At 35.4% G+C, this 16,453-nt stretch overlaps 1 protein-coding gene across 5 annotated transcripts; it reads left to right on the top strand.

The window, feature by feature from the left end:
- Positions 1-198: 198 nt before the first annotated feature.
- LOC139967007 (xylulose kinase-like) lies at positions 199-14,892 on the top strand. 5 transcript variants are annotated; one of them, XM_071970595.1, is made up of 17 exons: positions 199-225; positions 946-1,035; positions 1,727-1,809; positions 2,599-2,749; positions 3,292-3,378; positions 4,172-4,300; positions 4,538-4,603; positions 5,017-5,089; positions 6,174-6,292; positions 6,976-7,057; positions 7,778-7,818; positions 8,370-8,485; positions 9,619-9,734; positions 11,502-11,672; positions 12,412-12,558; positions 12,941-13,035; positions 13,905-14,892. In XM_071970595.1, exons 1-17 carry the CDS (start codon positions 214-216, stop codon positions 13,962-13,964), a joined length of 1,638 nt encoding a protein of 545 aa, XP_071826696.1. In that variant the 5' UTR covers positions 199-213; the 3' UTR covers positions 13,965-14,892. The 5 variants fall into 5 exon arrangements, with proteins under 5 accessions (XP_071826696.1, XP_071826697.1, XP_071826698.1 ...); XM_071970596.1 differs by lacking the exon at positions 199-225 and adding an exon at positions 250-406; XM_071970597.1 differs by lacking the exon at positions 199-225 and adding an exon at positions 300-365.
- Positions 14,893-16,453: the final 1,561 nt, after the last annotated feature.

The following is a 16,453-nucleotide window of genomic DNA, read 5'->3' as shown; positions in this document are numbered from 1 at the left end:
ACGAAAAGTGATTTAGACATCAATATGTTTTAAAGCATGTCAGTTCTGTTTGTAAGATGGTACATGAACTGAACCCCTCCCTCTCCCCCACCCTCTTGTCATATTTATGGAGTAAACAGATTCAGCAGGAAGAAAGCAACCAACATTGCAAAGTGCCTATCTGCTGATTTTTTTCAAGGAGTCCGTTTCTTTACAATTGATTCGTTCTACTGGATGCCAATGAATGTAACCAGATAGATTTACATTGCCATTGATAGTATTGTGGTGATGTATGCAATAATTAAGTTGTGCTACCATTTTCACGCCCCTCGATCAACTTTCAAGTGTATGCCGACTTCGGAAACGTCTTTGTACACAGAAGGAGTGTTAGACCGTTAAAACCCTTCTTTATATTATTACCGTCTTGGTAGGCTACCTTCTGTGGGCAATGAGATAACTCTACTTCAAGAAAGCCTATGAGGCTAAGACTATAGTTTCTCTCAGTTCGTTCTTAGGCCAGAGCTAGCCTATAGTCCTACTCCTAACCTAGGCTGTAGGCCTCACCTAACAACATGTTGTTAGTTGTAACTTACTGTAAAGGTCAAATTAGACCTACTGTAGGCCTAACCTCAGAACTTAAACCTGGTCTGGTCTAGCAAAATTATTTCATTGTTACTATTACAAAACTCTCATCCAACAAGTTTGTGACAGGTAAGCCATAGGTAATCTTACACTGAGTTACAGGATGCATAGGCTAATTTGTTGAGCTGTAGAACTGTAGGAGGGTACTTCTGTTGTGTCTAAGGTGTAGGGATCGGTGGCTACATATTTACACAGTGACACTGTACTTCCTAACATTAGATTCCTGAAGTTGATTTAATGATTGTGTGCTTCATGAGCACAGATAATGTTAATCATAATTAACATCTTGCTTTTCTTCTTTATTTCAAACTTTAATTCTTACAGGCACACTTTCCATGTAGAAACAACATCATGACTTCCATAGGAAAATCTAGTGAGAAGCTTTTCATTGGCTTTGATTTCAGTACACAACAGGTAAGGTTGTAGCTTTATGTGTTTCTAATTAAAGCAGTAGGCCATCCAGATGTCTTTGCATGCAGGAATGTTATAAACAGAGCAAATGTTGCAAAACCTGCCTTAAAGTATTTTTTTCTCAGTTGTAATTGTAGCTTAGGTAATTGCCAGAAGGAAACCTAGCTACAACTCTACATTCCAGTTCTGTAGAATTATAGGAGCTGGTGTGCTTGAACTCAGAAGTTGCAGCTATGTTAAGCAAATCATGATAGAAATAAAACAAAACTGTTAGCAAACTGCTTATCCACTAAAGAGCCTGTGTAAGAGAATGTGTACAAGTAAGAGGGCCAGAATACAGATTCTAACCTCTCCTCTTCCCCCTGTTGGTTTCCTCTTCTCTCCATCCCTTGTCCACTAATCCTTTTACATCTCTCTGTTTTGTGTTTGCCCTGCTCATTAACCTCTCTGTATTCTGTATGTGTGTTTGTCCCTTTTGTTACTGTAACGTGTCATTCAGCATCTGAAGAAGATCCTGCTGTATCTAAACGTCAGGCCCACTTATACACATTAAGCAAATCATGGTATTTACTCCAGTTAAAACCACAAGTTTAATAAATATAAATATATCCATTGGCAAATTTATTTCACTCAGAAAAATATGTAATGTTAATTTGTTTTTGTAATTGCTTCTTTGACCTTTTTCTGTAACTAGGTCAAAGCTATTGCTATAGACAACAACCTGGCTGTGGTCCACGAGGCTTCTGTACAGTTTGATAAGGACCTTCCTCATTATGGGTGAGCACATTTGCTCGAATAGGAGAATCACTCATCATAATTATGGCTTGTTACACATGTATGTATAACAATGGGGTGGTGGGTCAGCCAAGGATGACAGGAAAAATTGGTACAAGAAGGTAGTGTTAACTTTACATATGCCAGAAATGTTAACTTATTCTGTAACTTTCGTACCAAAATGATCAAAACGATCTCTCTGTAATACAAGTCGAGTAACTTGAACCTGTTACAAAAGTTATATTTCAACGCAAATGTTTAAATTCATGTTTCGTGTGTAGCCTTAAATGAGGTTTAATTAATTAATTAAGAGTGATGGTCCATAGCTTGCAGTATTTTGACCATGAATACTAAGTTTTTATTGAAAACAATAACGGGAGTTGGATGAACCTAATTACATAATACCCAATTTTTGTACTCTGTATTAAACTCAAATTGTTACGTTCAGCTCTGTATGTTGTACAGTCTACAGTTTTGTCAATATTTGTTTTAAATTCTAAATAAATACTAAGTTAAACAACCAAAAATATTTCAGATTCTGATGTATACATTAAAATGGAAGGTTTTGGTTTACTTAGTTTTTCACTAAATAATGAAAAAAAAAACAGAGAGTTCTGAAATCAATTAACAATCCTGCATCATATTTCATTCTATATTTCCTACTCTCCAAAAAGAAAAATTTCTAAGCTCTTTAAAGTTACTTTAACATGTATATCATTCAGTCTAATATTGTGTACCTTTTGTGACTATTTTAATATTGTACTCCTTATCTGTTCTATTAAAACCATACAGAACCCAGGGAGGTGTTCACATCCAGGCTGATGGACTCACAATCACTTCTCCCACATTGATGTGGGTTGAAGCCTTAGACCTCCTCCTGAGTAAGATGAAACAGGACAGATTTGACTTCTCTAAGGTGTCGTCACTCTCTGGTGCTGGTCAGGTATTTTTATTTTTTGTTATATCCGTTCAACGTGGCAGGCTTGATCTCATTGTGCCCACCCCTGGCTTACATAAATCATGTACTATTATCAAAACTGAGCTGTGTTTTGTTGACAAAGCAAACCTACACTCTTTGAGGTACAATCAATTTATTAACCACCTAAAATCTATTCTATCCCCCCCCCCACCCCCTTGATTTTTATGTTTTAATTTATTGTGTATCATTGGACCGCAGTATCTCCCCCTCTCACTAGTATTAACTCATGCTCCATTTGGCCCCCTCTTCCTCCCAGATTCCATACTGCTAACAGAATACTCCTGACACCTTTTCCTTGAACGACAGTTTTGACATTGTGTAAAACTTTATGACTTATTAATTTTTTGTTCTTTTCCCCCCTCTTCCCCTTCTCCCCCCTCCCTCTCTCCTGTTCCCTCCCCTCCACACTTCCCTCTTTCATCTATTACCTGTTGAATGCTGTATGAACCTGATAGAAGTGAAGCATTCTGCTTCTGTTTAAAGATATCATTGTTATTTCACCATAGCAACATGGTAGTGTTTACTGGAACCAAGGAGCAGAGAAAACCCTTAACAATCTACAGTCTCAGGTCTCTTTGAAGGAACAGCTGAAGGTTAGTCAGAGAGAACTTCCAAAAATAAAAAGCAGATATGATATGAATGATGGAATAATTTCTTTTTCATGATTCAGTAATGATAAACTTGAACAGAGCTGCTTTCTAGTTGCTTTTTGGCTCTTTTTTTTGAACACCTGATTTTTTTACTTTAAACTCAATGAAAGGTAAACTCTCTGTAAAGTACTGCCTTAATAAGTGTTTCTTAGATATATGCTATACTGCAAGTGTCCATACTGACACAAAGTTTGCTGGTACTTGTACAGTGGTCACATATAAAACCTGTAATGCCTTTTTGTATTCATAATTTTGAGGTAATAGCAAATATGGTAGGTCTCTGTATTCAGGAAAATGAAGATTGAATTTTGTGAGATTGTAGTCAATACAAAACAGATCTAGGTAGCAATATATTTTTTTCATTTTTAATGCAATTCTGAATGTGTTGCTTTTTTTGCACAGAGCTGTTCTCATGATTCTTAGTTTCATTTAAGCCGTTCTGCTTGCTATCTATCTATATCCTAGCAGCCAAACTAAGTCTGGAATCTCATATCAGAGTACTCCTATAAAAGGAGAAACCTTCATGTATGTTTTCTAGCTCAAGAACACTATGTGTGGTTCACTTTTTTTCAGCATGATTGTGTTCTTAACTATAATTTATAGGCTATTAGTACACTGCAAAGTTGAAAGTAATTTTGTGGCTGACATCAGACAAGGAAATGCAAACAGAACGATCCCTTCTCCACATCTTTTGTGCCAATTTTTGGAGATCCTTTTTCCTGTTTTTCGTTCCAAGGATGCCTTTAGTCTTGCACATTCCCCGGTATGGATGGATTCCAGCACCACCAAGCAGTGCCAACAACTTGAGCAAGCTGCAGGAGGTGCACAGGCCTTGGCTGATATCACTGGTTCAAGAGGTTACGAGGTAACACCACATATAATGAGGATATTAAAGTCAGAAAACATTGCTCGTTATCTAAGTTGAGGAAGGTATAAACATTACTGAGACAATTGTCATGTTTCATTAGTATTCGCATACGCTAGAGTATTACATAAAATTGCAAACATTTTTTTTTTTCAAAAATTATTTCATTTGTACAGCTACTTGCTAATATTGCAACCAAGAGACTTTTGATCAGATTTGTCCTTTTTTTTTGGTCAGAGATTTACAGGTAATCAGATTGCCAAAGTTTTCCAGACTCAGCCAACAATCTATGAGGTCACTGAGGTAAGATTTCAACAGCAGCTAATGTGGTACTGTGTCCTCCTTCACTAATAATCTCAAAATGTTATATGTCCATGGCCTACTTGGTTAGGGTGCCGCATTTAAAGCGGGAGGCCCGGTTTCGAATCCTGGTGGAGGCTGAAAGTTTTCTCACTGGATTTTCCAACTCATTCCCGTTTTAATTATATGTTTATATATATACATATATATATGTGTATATATATTGATATTTATATATTGATGCTGAATGAAATATCACACATTTTAGCACACCAGCAATGCCTAATGTGTGGAACAGCACAGCAAAAAAGTTTACAAAAGATTTCTGGGCATTCTATTTTTGCCACAGTACCTGAATTCATTCCTAATTGCAATCATCCATGTATCAATTCCATTCCTTTATGTTTGGTTTACAGCGCATCTCCTTAGTAAGCAGTTTTGCCGCGTCTCTGTTCATAGGGAGAGTAGCACCAATTGACTACAGTGATGGTTAGTGTGTTAAAATGTATATATATTTAGATTTGGCTTTTTAATAATAAAAAAATAAAGATAAGAATATCTCAACTGATATAAATGATATAGCCAAAGGAGGGAAAGACTTTACAAAATTTGGCATTCTATTTTGAGAACAAAGCCCTTTGTTTTAATGTATTTTAGTGGTGTCTTAATTGCCCTGGTTTCAGTTTAACTGTTTCACGTGTTGTTATATTCTTAATGAGCAATTCATTACTGATATATCCTGAATTACTTCAGTGAAATGGAAATGTGAAATCTTAACAAATTGGGAGTCTTAACAAATATGTTTGATGGAAACAAGAAAGAGGTTGTATTGCTGTTATCGGATTGATCACCACGGACTGCGTTTCTCTCTGTGGCCCGACACTTGGGAATCTGACGATAAGAGCAAAGGTTTCATTAGCTTTAGTGTAATTAATTTCTCAAAATCCAACTAATTTAAATACCGTTAATTCTTGTCTGCCGAAGAATTTAAGAGTCTGCGAGTTTCACATTATATCATGAAAAAATGTGAAAGTGAACTGAAAAGTAACATACACCTGTTGATAATGTAAAGAAATAGTTGAATGTTATATCGGTGATGGTAATATTTAGTACCATGATATTTTAATAATGTTATATTCAATTATCTGACCATGACCACGAGAAGCCAAGATCAGGAGTTTCCTTCTTTAAATCGTTATATTTAGAAACAAATTTCCTTTGTACAGTTCATTTCTGTATTTTCAATTACAACCTATTCTACTCATTCCCTGATTGGAAATATTCTCGTCTACTGAAGTTGTTGACTTTCAGCAGAATTAAGCATTAACTCCTCTTCCTCCTTGTAGATGTTCTAACTTGAGAGAATAGATATTTGTTTCGCGAATCATTTTTTCCATTTTGTTTAAGAACTAAAATCTAAAAAATTTCTAAATTTCTAAAATCTTGACTTCACTAAACCATTATATTCCATTCAACTACTGACAACTAAGTTATATGTTGCTGAGACATTGAAAACCAATTGACTTCATAATAAATAACTTACAGCAGAAAGTATTTTGCCTTGTTGTTTCAGGGTCAGGTATGAATCTCTTAGACATCAATACCAGAATGTGGTCTCAGAAAGCCTTGGATGCCTGTGGACCAAGACTTGCTGAAAGACTTGGACAACCAGTTTCATCATCAAATAATCTAGTAAGTCAACATTCCTGGTATTCCTCCTCTTGAGATATTATTATTAACAAATCATTGATCAATCAGGGTGTTTACATTAAACATATTCCACAACATGGTCTATTAAACCTAATTGTATCCATCAACAGATAAAAGAAACAATTTTCTCCTAAAAACCTTTTCTCTTAAAAAAAATTATGCCTCTCATCCTCAAATATTCTCTTATTAAAATGTTAATATTTCTTAACATAACATAATTTGCTAGTAAACTGTTAAGGTCTTTGCACACGCTATGTTTGATACAGTCCGTTTCATCTATGAATATTCATTACTTATTTTGCATAGTGTTTTCAATATCTTACTTTCACATTTCTTCAATTGTTTAGTTCAGTTAGGGTGTCACTTGTTTTGTTCCTTTTGTTGTTACTCCTCAATCCCTCGGCATCTACTTATGTGTTTTGTTTGACTTTTAGCCTCGTTGACAGTTCTATGTTCTGCCAGAAGTTTAAGTCATAAATACGTTTCTGCTATATTTCCCAAGTGTTCTGTGTCTTCATATTCACACTCCAGGCTTACATTTGCATGAGTATTGTCATGTAGATTTGTTGTTTGCATTAATTAAGGCACAGCCTCATCATGTCACCTAAATACATTGGATTGTTACGTCCCTTTGTTATAATTTCATATTTTGTTTTCCCTTTCAGGGATCCATATCCAGCTATTTTGTGGATCGCTATGGTTTTTCGCCAGATTGCCAAGTTATCACTTTCACTGGAGATAATCCAGGTGAGGCAGTGTACTGAGGTGCTTGTAAGCCAGAAAGCCATCAAGAAGGGCTTTTAATAATAATGCTAGATTATTCCTTCTGTCTTCAAATAGGGCAGGGTGTGCCATATATATACAGGTGTTTGAGATTTATAATGAAAATAGTTAGGAAAGTGACCATCAAAATAATGAGCTAGCCACTTCTTTGGCTTGTATACTAACAAGCTCTGTAATAATCAAGCTAGCCTCTAGCTTGTGACTTGTATAGTACCAAGCCCTGTGGTGCTCTATCTTGCAAAATAACACTTCAAGAAATGTACAATGTAAAGTAGTAAGATTTCTAGCCTCTTACGAAAGTGCCAGCCAATAGAATGACATGTATTACTTTATTAAAGCTTTTTACTCAGATAGTGATTAAATTTAGTGGATTTTACTTAAACAAAATATTACACTTCTAGTCGACAACACTCACTGATTTATGATTAAATGATATAAAGTAGGTTATAATTTATATATTTGCTCAATTCTTGTGTAACAGTTTTTCAGTCTCTGAATCTTTTCTTAGTATAATACTTTGGTTCCTGTGTTAAAAAATCTGCTACAGTAAAACATCTCTGCACTGGACATGTATCACAATTGTATAGTAATTTTACTATTTTGCGTAGCATTTTCTGGTGCGATACCGCATAAATTCTTCCCTGTAATGTGGATTAAAGTGTTCTCTGTTTCCGTTTCCTTCAGGTTCACTTGCTGGCATGAGACTTCAAGCTGGTGATATAGCGGTAAGAGGTCTTTTATTTATTTCTACAGAAGTCAGTTAAAATATAGTCATGGAGAACAATGGTGACACAAGTAATAGTGCACAGAGTAAACTGAATTTGGCCAAATTCAGTTTACTCTGTGCACTATGAGTTGTGTCGTTGTTCATCGTCAAAATAAGGTTTCAACTATTAAAGATTCATTTTAATACTTGGCTATGTTATTGAATTTCAACTGATAGGAGTAGCTGAAACATGGTCCATGTATTCTCCAATACTAAATTGGAATAACTTATTACATTGTTGTTATCTTTTCTTGAATCAAGAACTTTTATGGAATTGGACTGAAGATTTTACCTTCATCTAATGATAAATTGGATTTAATGACATTTAAGACTTACTACACTCTCTCAAGGTGTGAGGGCTTGGCATTTTTTGTGGCTTAAAGTAGCAGTTTACAGGCCATCGGTGGCATCATATTAGAAACCAAAAACATCTTTTTTGCTTAACCTAAAAGAACGCACTTTGATATTTCTTGAATAGTTGAGTTAATACTTAGTTTCTGTCTTTAACAGGTCAGCTTAGGAACCAGTGATACCCTTTTTCTCTGGCTGAAGACTCCTCGACCAGCCCTCGAAGGTCACATATTTTGCAATCCTGTTGATGATGTTGCCTACATGGCACTTCTGTGGTAGGTAGTAGATTAAATCCTGGATGGTTTGGAAGGACACATAGTTTGTAATCCTGATGCTTATGTCTACGTACATGGTATAACTGCAGCCTATAATATGTAATAATTCAAATTGTATAGAGGGGTGCCAATGCCTCAAATGTATTTTTATCCGAAGAGTGTGTTACCCATTAATGGCTGTGCATATTATTGTGATGTTGCGAACAATTCATTTAAGATGGATCAAGCATAAGTCTGATTTATTGTCTTACATTATAGATTGCATCTCATTCTACCTACCTTTTGATATTTGTATGACATAACTGTATATCTCCTTGTGACATAGGGCTATTGCCCTGCCCCCTCCCCACCGACCTCAGCCTAAAATCTTTCGAACATTTATCGTTACAAGCCCATCCTGATCTCAGCAGAAGTCTGCTCTGCGCAGTGTTGTTACTGCCTTAAGTAATCCAGGACAAACAGTAGGTTAGAACAGTGTTTTACTCATGCCATGCAAAGAAAGTAGTTCTGTGGAGCTAATCTGATGAATTAAAGTATGACCATCATTAGGTATTTATAGTTGTGCATTCTTAGCTTCAAATAGAGAGTGTTGCATGTCGTGTTGACATGGTCACTGCTCAAATGGGTTGCTGGGCTGGTCAACTGCAATTAAATACTTTTTTTGTCCCTGAGATTTTAGGCTTGCTGTCTTGGCATACTAAAGTGAACTGCTACCTTTTTTCTGAGACAAAAGATAAACACAGACTATATTTACTCCCCTCTGAGGTTGCTAGATATATCACAGTTTTTTAATTATGTTAATTGTATGTTATGAGCTCTTTATATATATAAAAAAAGAGACTTACTTGATAGCCTAAACATTGGGAATGTTATTTAAGTGAATGGTTTCAATTTATAGTGAATATTGCAATGATATATTATAACAAAGTCCATCTTGTCAAAATAGATGCATGCTGGGAAGAATGGCACCTTTCTAAATATCTTTCTCAAGATCACAGATTAGATATTTGTAAAAACATAACAAAGAACTTTTGATCAGTGATCCTTCAACAATTAAACCACTCTTTCTAATTACATAAGTATAGGTTCCTTGGGACATGTTCATGCTGATTTTTTTCTTTTTTGCTTTGCAGTTACAAGAATGGTTCTTTGACGAGAGAGAGATTACGGAATGAGAGAGCCAAAGGGTCTTGGGATAAATTCAATCAGCTATTACGCTCTGCTCCTCCTGGAAATGAAGGAAATATAGGTTTGTGACTGCAGGCTGCAAAACAAGAATGTTTGTACCAGCCGATTTGCACCTGGCATAGAAGTTATTGTGTTTCTATGGTAACAGCTATCATATCCTTCCAAAACTTGGTACCAAAATACTATGCTGCATTAGAGCCACAACTTAAACAATAAAAGTCATTCTAGAAATTGATTTTTGTTACAGTTCTCAGAAAATCCTTTGAAAAACGAAAATAAAAGCACAGATTTTATTTTGCAGTTCTCAGATAATTCTGTAAAAAACTAAAAGAAAAGCACAGCCTAGTCATATGATCCTTTTCTGGCATAAATATGACAGTTTGTCCCTAATGTGTATTATGAGATCCTAGACAGGTGTTATTGTGATCAGGTGGTTGCAATTGATTACCAGAATATTGCTTCGTTTTGAAGTGAGAACAAATGTTTTGAAGTGTTTATATGAACACTCCACTAGGCTCCACTGAGTATTTCTTGTGTGTAAACAACAGCTGCATCTGTGAGGATGTGGACTATAGGGTTGGATAGTTCTTAGTTATATATTAAAAGAACTGTATCAGCAGAGCTGTATACATCAGACACAAGGAATAGGATATTAAGAGAGTAAAATATGTACATCATGCGAGAGTCTTACTCTTATTACAGACCGTCTAATCAGCAGGAGTATAAAAGGCGGTGATGCATTATTCAATTTTTTTTTGGACATATTGTGAGAAGTGATTTCACATACAAACAACCACCTCGACACCTATATGAGAAGTTCTGCATTTCAGAGGATGAAAGTCTTGTAACATACCTGTGAATAGAATCCAAACTTCACCATGAAGAATGACAGTGTTACTTTCAACGTTTAACTTTTACTTAATATGCATTAATTAAACCCCTTTAGTAAGTCTAGAAAGTAACCTTAAATAGGATAGTTTTGTTGAAATTAAATCATAGATTTGAAGGAAACAGATCGTCAGAAAATCAAGCGCGAGAAATGAAAACAAGGCCATAACACAAAGTATGAAACAAAATGGCAGCTACAGAGATCTGCATGCGTGCCTCTCAAATGCTGGGAATTAGCTGTTCTGTTGAGAACTGGTCATCATATTCTGTGTAACATATTCATGGTTTCCAAACATGGCAACCACTTGTTCACTGACATTGTTACATGATAGGTATATTTTAATCAAGCTAAGGATAACTTTACCTGGGAAACTTCCGTCAAGTAGATGCTGTCCTCTTGGGTACAGAAAACTGCAGCTGATGTTAGTTACTATCGCTATAGCAACACACAGACAATTGAGATAATTAGGATGTCTTTTACTCATGCATTATTGTAGCTGACAGTAATCTTTGTTGCTATAGTAACAAAACAGGCCATATAACAAGTTTAAAATTTGTTGTAATATATCATATCCTTAACTGCTGGTCGCTTTGTAGCGTCTTATAGTAAACTTTGGTGTTTGCATTGCTGTTAGGTTTAGCTGTCCCTGCTGTTTTCCTTTGTGACTGTCGTTTAGAAGGAAGTGATCATAGTTTGAATGCCTCTGTGAATTTAGTTTCCCAACTTGAGACTTAGAAATATGCCAGTGGCTTTCCAAAGTATACGCATTGTATTTTCTATGTTTTCTCATTTTAGTTGGTGATCGTCTGTAAATTCTTTGTTGTGAAAAACCAAACATTTTGTTCAGATTGGTATTAGTCATTTTGACAGTATTTGAGACCATCGAAACAAGTTTTTTGACAGCGCAAGCCAAACATATCCCTGTATCGTTTTCTTCAGGAATTTACTTTGACGTACAGGAAATTACCCCTGCTGCTGTTGGTGTCGTGAGAACAGGAAGCGATGGTAAACGAGTCGAGTCATTTACAGATCCACAAGAAGCAAGAGCTGTGATTGAAGGACAGTTTCTAGCAAAGCGTCTCCATGCAGAGAAACTTGGTTATCACATTGGTAAGGAATGGTATTAGTTGACGATTCATAAGCTTGGTCATGGACTCCACCCTTGATTCGAGTCTAGTCTATGAAGTAATTTTGTCAAGTCTAGTCTGACCTGCTTGGGTACCAGTCTTGTAAAAGTTGTAAGCTGAGGAACCGAGTGAAGAAATTGAAGAAATTTTGAGTACAAAGAATTAACGTATTTAATGTTTATCATATATGTATGAAGAATATTCCTAATTATGAATCAAAAATGCAAATTTTGAAGAACTATTTTCCCCTGAAGACATGACAGACAAACCACTGAGTTACTTTAAGTTTAGTGGCCAGCCTCTTACTGCCAAAAGCAGCTGGTTTCAAACATCCACATTTTCGAAGTTGGAAAGATTTATTGAGATGGAGTCCTCAAACACCAGCGAGGAGAATAATGACCATTTTTCAGAACCCTTTTACCATGAAAGCAATGTGATCCAACACTTGCTGTTTGTCATGTATATCATTTCTACCTGGAAATTACACTGTGCAAAAAAGTTAATCACAAAGTATCAGTGACTTAGGCTTGCACAATTTTATGTTGTCCTAGTTAAGCCTCTAAAATTACTGATCGAAGATAACATTTAATACACGTGGAAAAATAACAGTGTTATTTTCCCCTTCCTTTTGACATTGAAAAACAATTCAAGTTGCACGCCTTAATTCTACCTATAAACAACAGCTTAATTGGGTTAATTGGGTTCTGTTCCTTCCTCTCCAGGTAAGGATACCAGGGTCCTAGCTACCGGTGGTGCTTCCTCTAATTCCGCCATCTTGCAGATCTTATCCGATGTCTTTCAAGCGCCTGTCTACGTTATGGATGTTGCAAACTCGGCCTCCCTTGGATGTGCCTACAGAGCTAGACATGGTAAAATACTGCAACTTTCTTGTAGAAAACAGTCAATATCATTTCAATACCATTTGAATCATGTATTTTATATTAATATTTTTATAGTTCTTACTTGTAAGGAATATTTCCCTATCAATAAGCTTTAATGTCAATTCTTTTTCTTTTTTCTTTTCGTATAATTATATCTTTTTAATTTCTTATTTCTCGTTTTTTGTTGTTGAAGCCAAATATTTCTAGTAATCTGTAATTATTAATGGGATTGATTATGCCTACTAGACCTGTTGTGATGCTATCATAGGGGAAGGATTATAACTCAGCACTGTATGATATTGAGATTTGGTATTTGTGGGTAAGTAAATTTGCATAACGAAACGTTCAATTTTGTCTTCTCTTTCTCCAGGTTGGCTTGGCAGTAGTCAGGTGACATTTAAGGATTCAGTGAAGACCGCAACAGAGTTTAAACTTGCAGCATCTCCGAATCTAGAAGTGTCTCAGGTAATACCGAAACACCCAGACAAAAAAAAAAAAAAACTGATGAAAATAGGAAAATAAGCATTCTAGAAACAAAATTAGTTTTGGTTTTTTCCCCCCTCCATTCACACATTACTAACAATCATAGTTTGATCTCTAAAAGTCTGCATTCATGAATACCTCCGTCAACATCTTTAATACACAAAGCCTTTCAGCCTACACACTGTGTGATGTTGAAGAGTGGCCTGTACTCAGCTTAAATGACTCTTGTTTGTTGTTGACCCATACATTGTGGAATTTTGCCTGTAATTGAAGACAACAAGATGTTTCAATTCATGAACAACTGATCTTAATAACAACACTTTTGGAGGGCTAAAAAAAAGTAATAACTATGTTTGTGATATACTCGGCAAATATATCCGTTGTCATAGATGAGAATTTATTCGGTTCAAACTTGGTTAATTTGATGATTTTACAAATTATCTCTGCATAGCAACCAACCTGAACTTTCCAGCATGTGACCATTGCTCAGATTTCTCTGCTGCTTTTTTTTCTTCTAAAATCCGTCTGATATATATATTTTTTTTAGCATACAAACATTTTGCAAATTGTTATTGTTTGGCTTGAAATTTGTTAATTCTTTATAATTTGGCAGATTTATCACTCATCTTCTGATAATGTTTACAGCAAATATAAACTTACTAAAAGCATTAATGAAAGCATTAAGAAAAGCATGGTTAGTTTACCAAGTAGTTTTAGTACCTCAGGGGCTTTATTACACCGTGTTTGTTTAACAATAGTCTTGAGGTGTGGACATTGTTTTAAATTATCACTGGTTTTAGTTACCTTGGTACTAAACTATTCCATGCTCTCCTATCTTCATTTTCTTTCAGATCTATGACCAGCTTCTCGTCAGATATCGTCAACTTGAAGAGGAGCTGGCTGGTTCATGATGGTCTCTTTCAGAATTAAGATGATTACGCTGATGACTCGGTCTTCCTCATATCAAATATAATCATTGTATTTTTTATTTTTTTTTATAAATTTGGAATGTCTTTCAAGAATGGAAACTAAACTTCATGTTGTAAATTTAAGGGCCAGGACAAATGAAAGATTTCAGCAAAATTTTCTCTTTCCCCCCCCCCCCCCCTAAAGTTATATTCTTAATGTTGAGACATTCTTATGCCATTCAGTTTTCTATATACCTAACTTACTGCTGTTTTCTTGTTACCTCTTCTGGCTTCAAGTAAATCAGTATTGTTTCTAAAATTTGCTAGGAAGATAACAAATGGTCACCTTTTGTGGTGTTCAATTACCTGTTTCCACTGCCACTCCAATCAGGTGACAGTAATGTCATCTATTTTGAACCTTTCTCAATGTCACTGGGAAGAATTTGTCGAGCCAAGACCTTCTCAAAAGTCTTTCTGAAAGTTCCTTTTTAGAGGCAGTTATAGGTTACCTTTGAAAAGAATTTGTTTTTTAAATATACCTTGTTTTTTTTTCTTGCCAGAATTGTGCCAAAGAACTATGCTTTAATGTCCTGTAAATTGAATCAATATTCTATGATTTGCTTTATTGCTTCTGTTCTAAAATGACATAGTATCCATATTTTAGATCTCAGTTACGTCAACACCTACATGGACAAGTTTGGCCTGTAGGTTGTCCAGGTAGTATGAATAACTGGATAATTTAGTTTAATTTTTATAATTTTATTATATTAATGGACTTAACAATGTGTTCTTTTATTATCATGCAAGGTGCTTGGACCTGTAACCTTATGTGCCTCTATATACATAAAACCTAAAACATTGTACATAAGCTGTACTATGCATATATGAATATTGGAAATAATCAGACATCATGAATAGGACAATAGAGGCCCAGATAAATCCAAGTAGTATTGGGGTTTTTTTTGTCTTAAATTACAATAAACTATTCAGTTTCAAGTAACCAATATGAATATTTCTTCAAGGAGCTACCCTCTGATGAGGAAGTATTTGGTAACATTCTTGCCGTGTAAGTGAAAATGTGGCCCACATTCTGCGTAACGTTGATAGCGTAAACGTTTAACTTTTAACTTTTTTATTCAAAATTATTACTTTAGTACATGGCTGCATCTACCACGGTTTCTCACCAAAATATCTCTGTGAAATTATTTGCATTAAGCAATTCAAACACCATACCAGTCAATCTAATTTTGTGTTTGGTTGTGTTATTGGTATTACTATATATCAAATCATAAACATGTAGTCAGCACTTCACATTTCAAAAAAGAATTCTTAAAATATTTAGTGCAATATGAAACTTTAAGGAACTTGTATGTAATTAGGATAAGAGAAGGGGGAGAGTCCATATTGTGGATGCATTTGTTCATAAATATTAGTGTGAAAAAATGGAAGGAGTTCATCTTCCCACCCCTCCTGTGCCCCACCCCTCCCGCCCCACCCCCTACCCCTGAAAGGCCCAGTTGCTAATTCTTAAATGATGGTAAGTTTCAATCTGCTTTGAGCATGTCCACTCTTTATTAGATTGGTGAAGAAAGTAGTGTTGTATTGGTTGGAAATTATACTGCCAGGTCACTGAATTGCTGATTAATTTAACCTAAGTACGTATGAAGTTGATATAACAATGTTAATTACAAATGTTTTATAAAATGAAATGAATTACATATAAGAGTTAAATAAAGAGATTTATACAGCAATAATTAAGTCTTTCTCCATTTTATATTTTTGATAGCATGTAAAGCATACTCAAGCCTGTGTAATAATGCCGGTTGCAACACCAATACATATGTATGTTTTTTCATACATACCAACGTACGTGCATAAATACATACGCATATACAAACACACGCATACATACATTTAAATTCATTTAATGATCTCTGTGAACTTTTTTTTAGTTTTTTGGGATAATCACCATTGCAAGAATTGCACAAATTTTGCCAAATAGACCCCCCCCCCCAACATCTCAATCTGGTCTCCAAAGACACTTATGTTTACAAAATTTAATTATTCTAATTAGTAGCCAAACTAAGTAAAAATTTCTAATTTTCCATATTTTCCCCCAATTGCTGCTGTTTGTGGTAAATCTGGAAACTTTCACCCTCATATACACATCGTCATATTGCTCGGAAAGTTCTCATATCAGTTGATATCAAAATGAAGCCAAATATGGGGCTTGCTGGCAAATAAACTGACCAATCACAAGTGGCGTCGCCAGACATTTCAATCTGGGGGGGGGGGGCACAGCACTTTATTAGGGGGCACAATGTGAATGCCGTCCTGGGGGAGGGATCAAAGGGTGGGGGTGAGAAATTTTTGGTTCATTAAGGGTCCTTAGATGCAATCTGGTGCTATATTTTGCACTTGAAGCAATCTTATGTTCAAGAATTTTCGGGCTTTGTCATTCCGATATTTATGTTTTAATTGAAGGGGGTAAA

Source organism: Apostichopus japonicus, chromosome 4, assembly GCF_037975245.1.
Source record: "Apostichopus japonicus isolate 1M-3 chromosome 4, ASM3797524v1, whole genome shotgun sequence".
Taxonomy (NCBI): Eukaryota; Metazoa; Echinodermata; class Holothuroidea; order Aspidochirotida; family Stichopodidae; genus Apostichopus; species Apostichopus japonicus.
This window is presented reverse-complemented; position numbering and strand designations above follow the sequence as displayed.

Bases quoted from the DNA above. Each gene is read 5' to 3' on its own strand.
- LOC139967007 (XM_071970595.1), top strand. The intron at 6,293-6,975 runs GTAAGTCAACAT...TTTCCCTTTCAG, and splicing joins TTTCATCATCAAATAATCTA to GGATCCATATCCAGCTATTT. The intron at 9,735-11,501 runs GTTTGTGACTGC...CGTTTTCTTCAG, and splicing joins TGGAAATGAAGGAAATATAG to GAATTTACTTTGACGTACAG.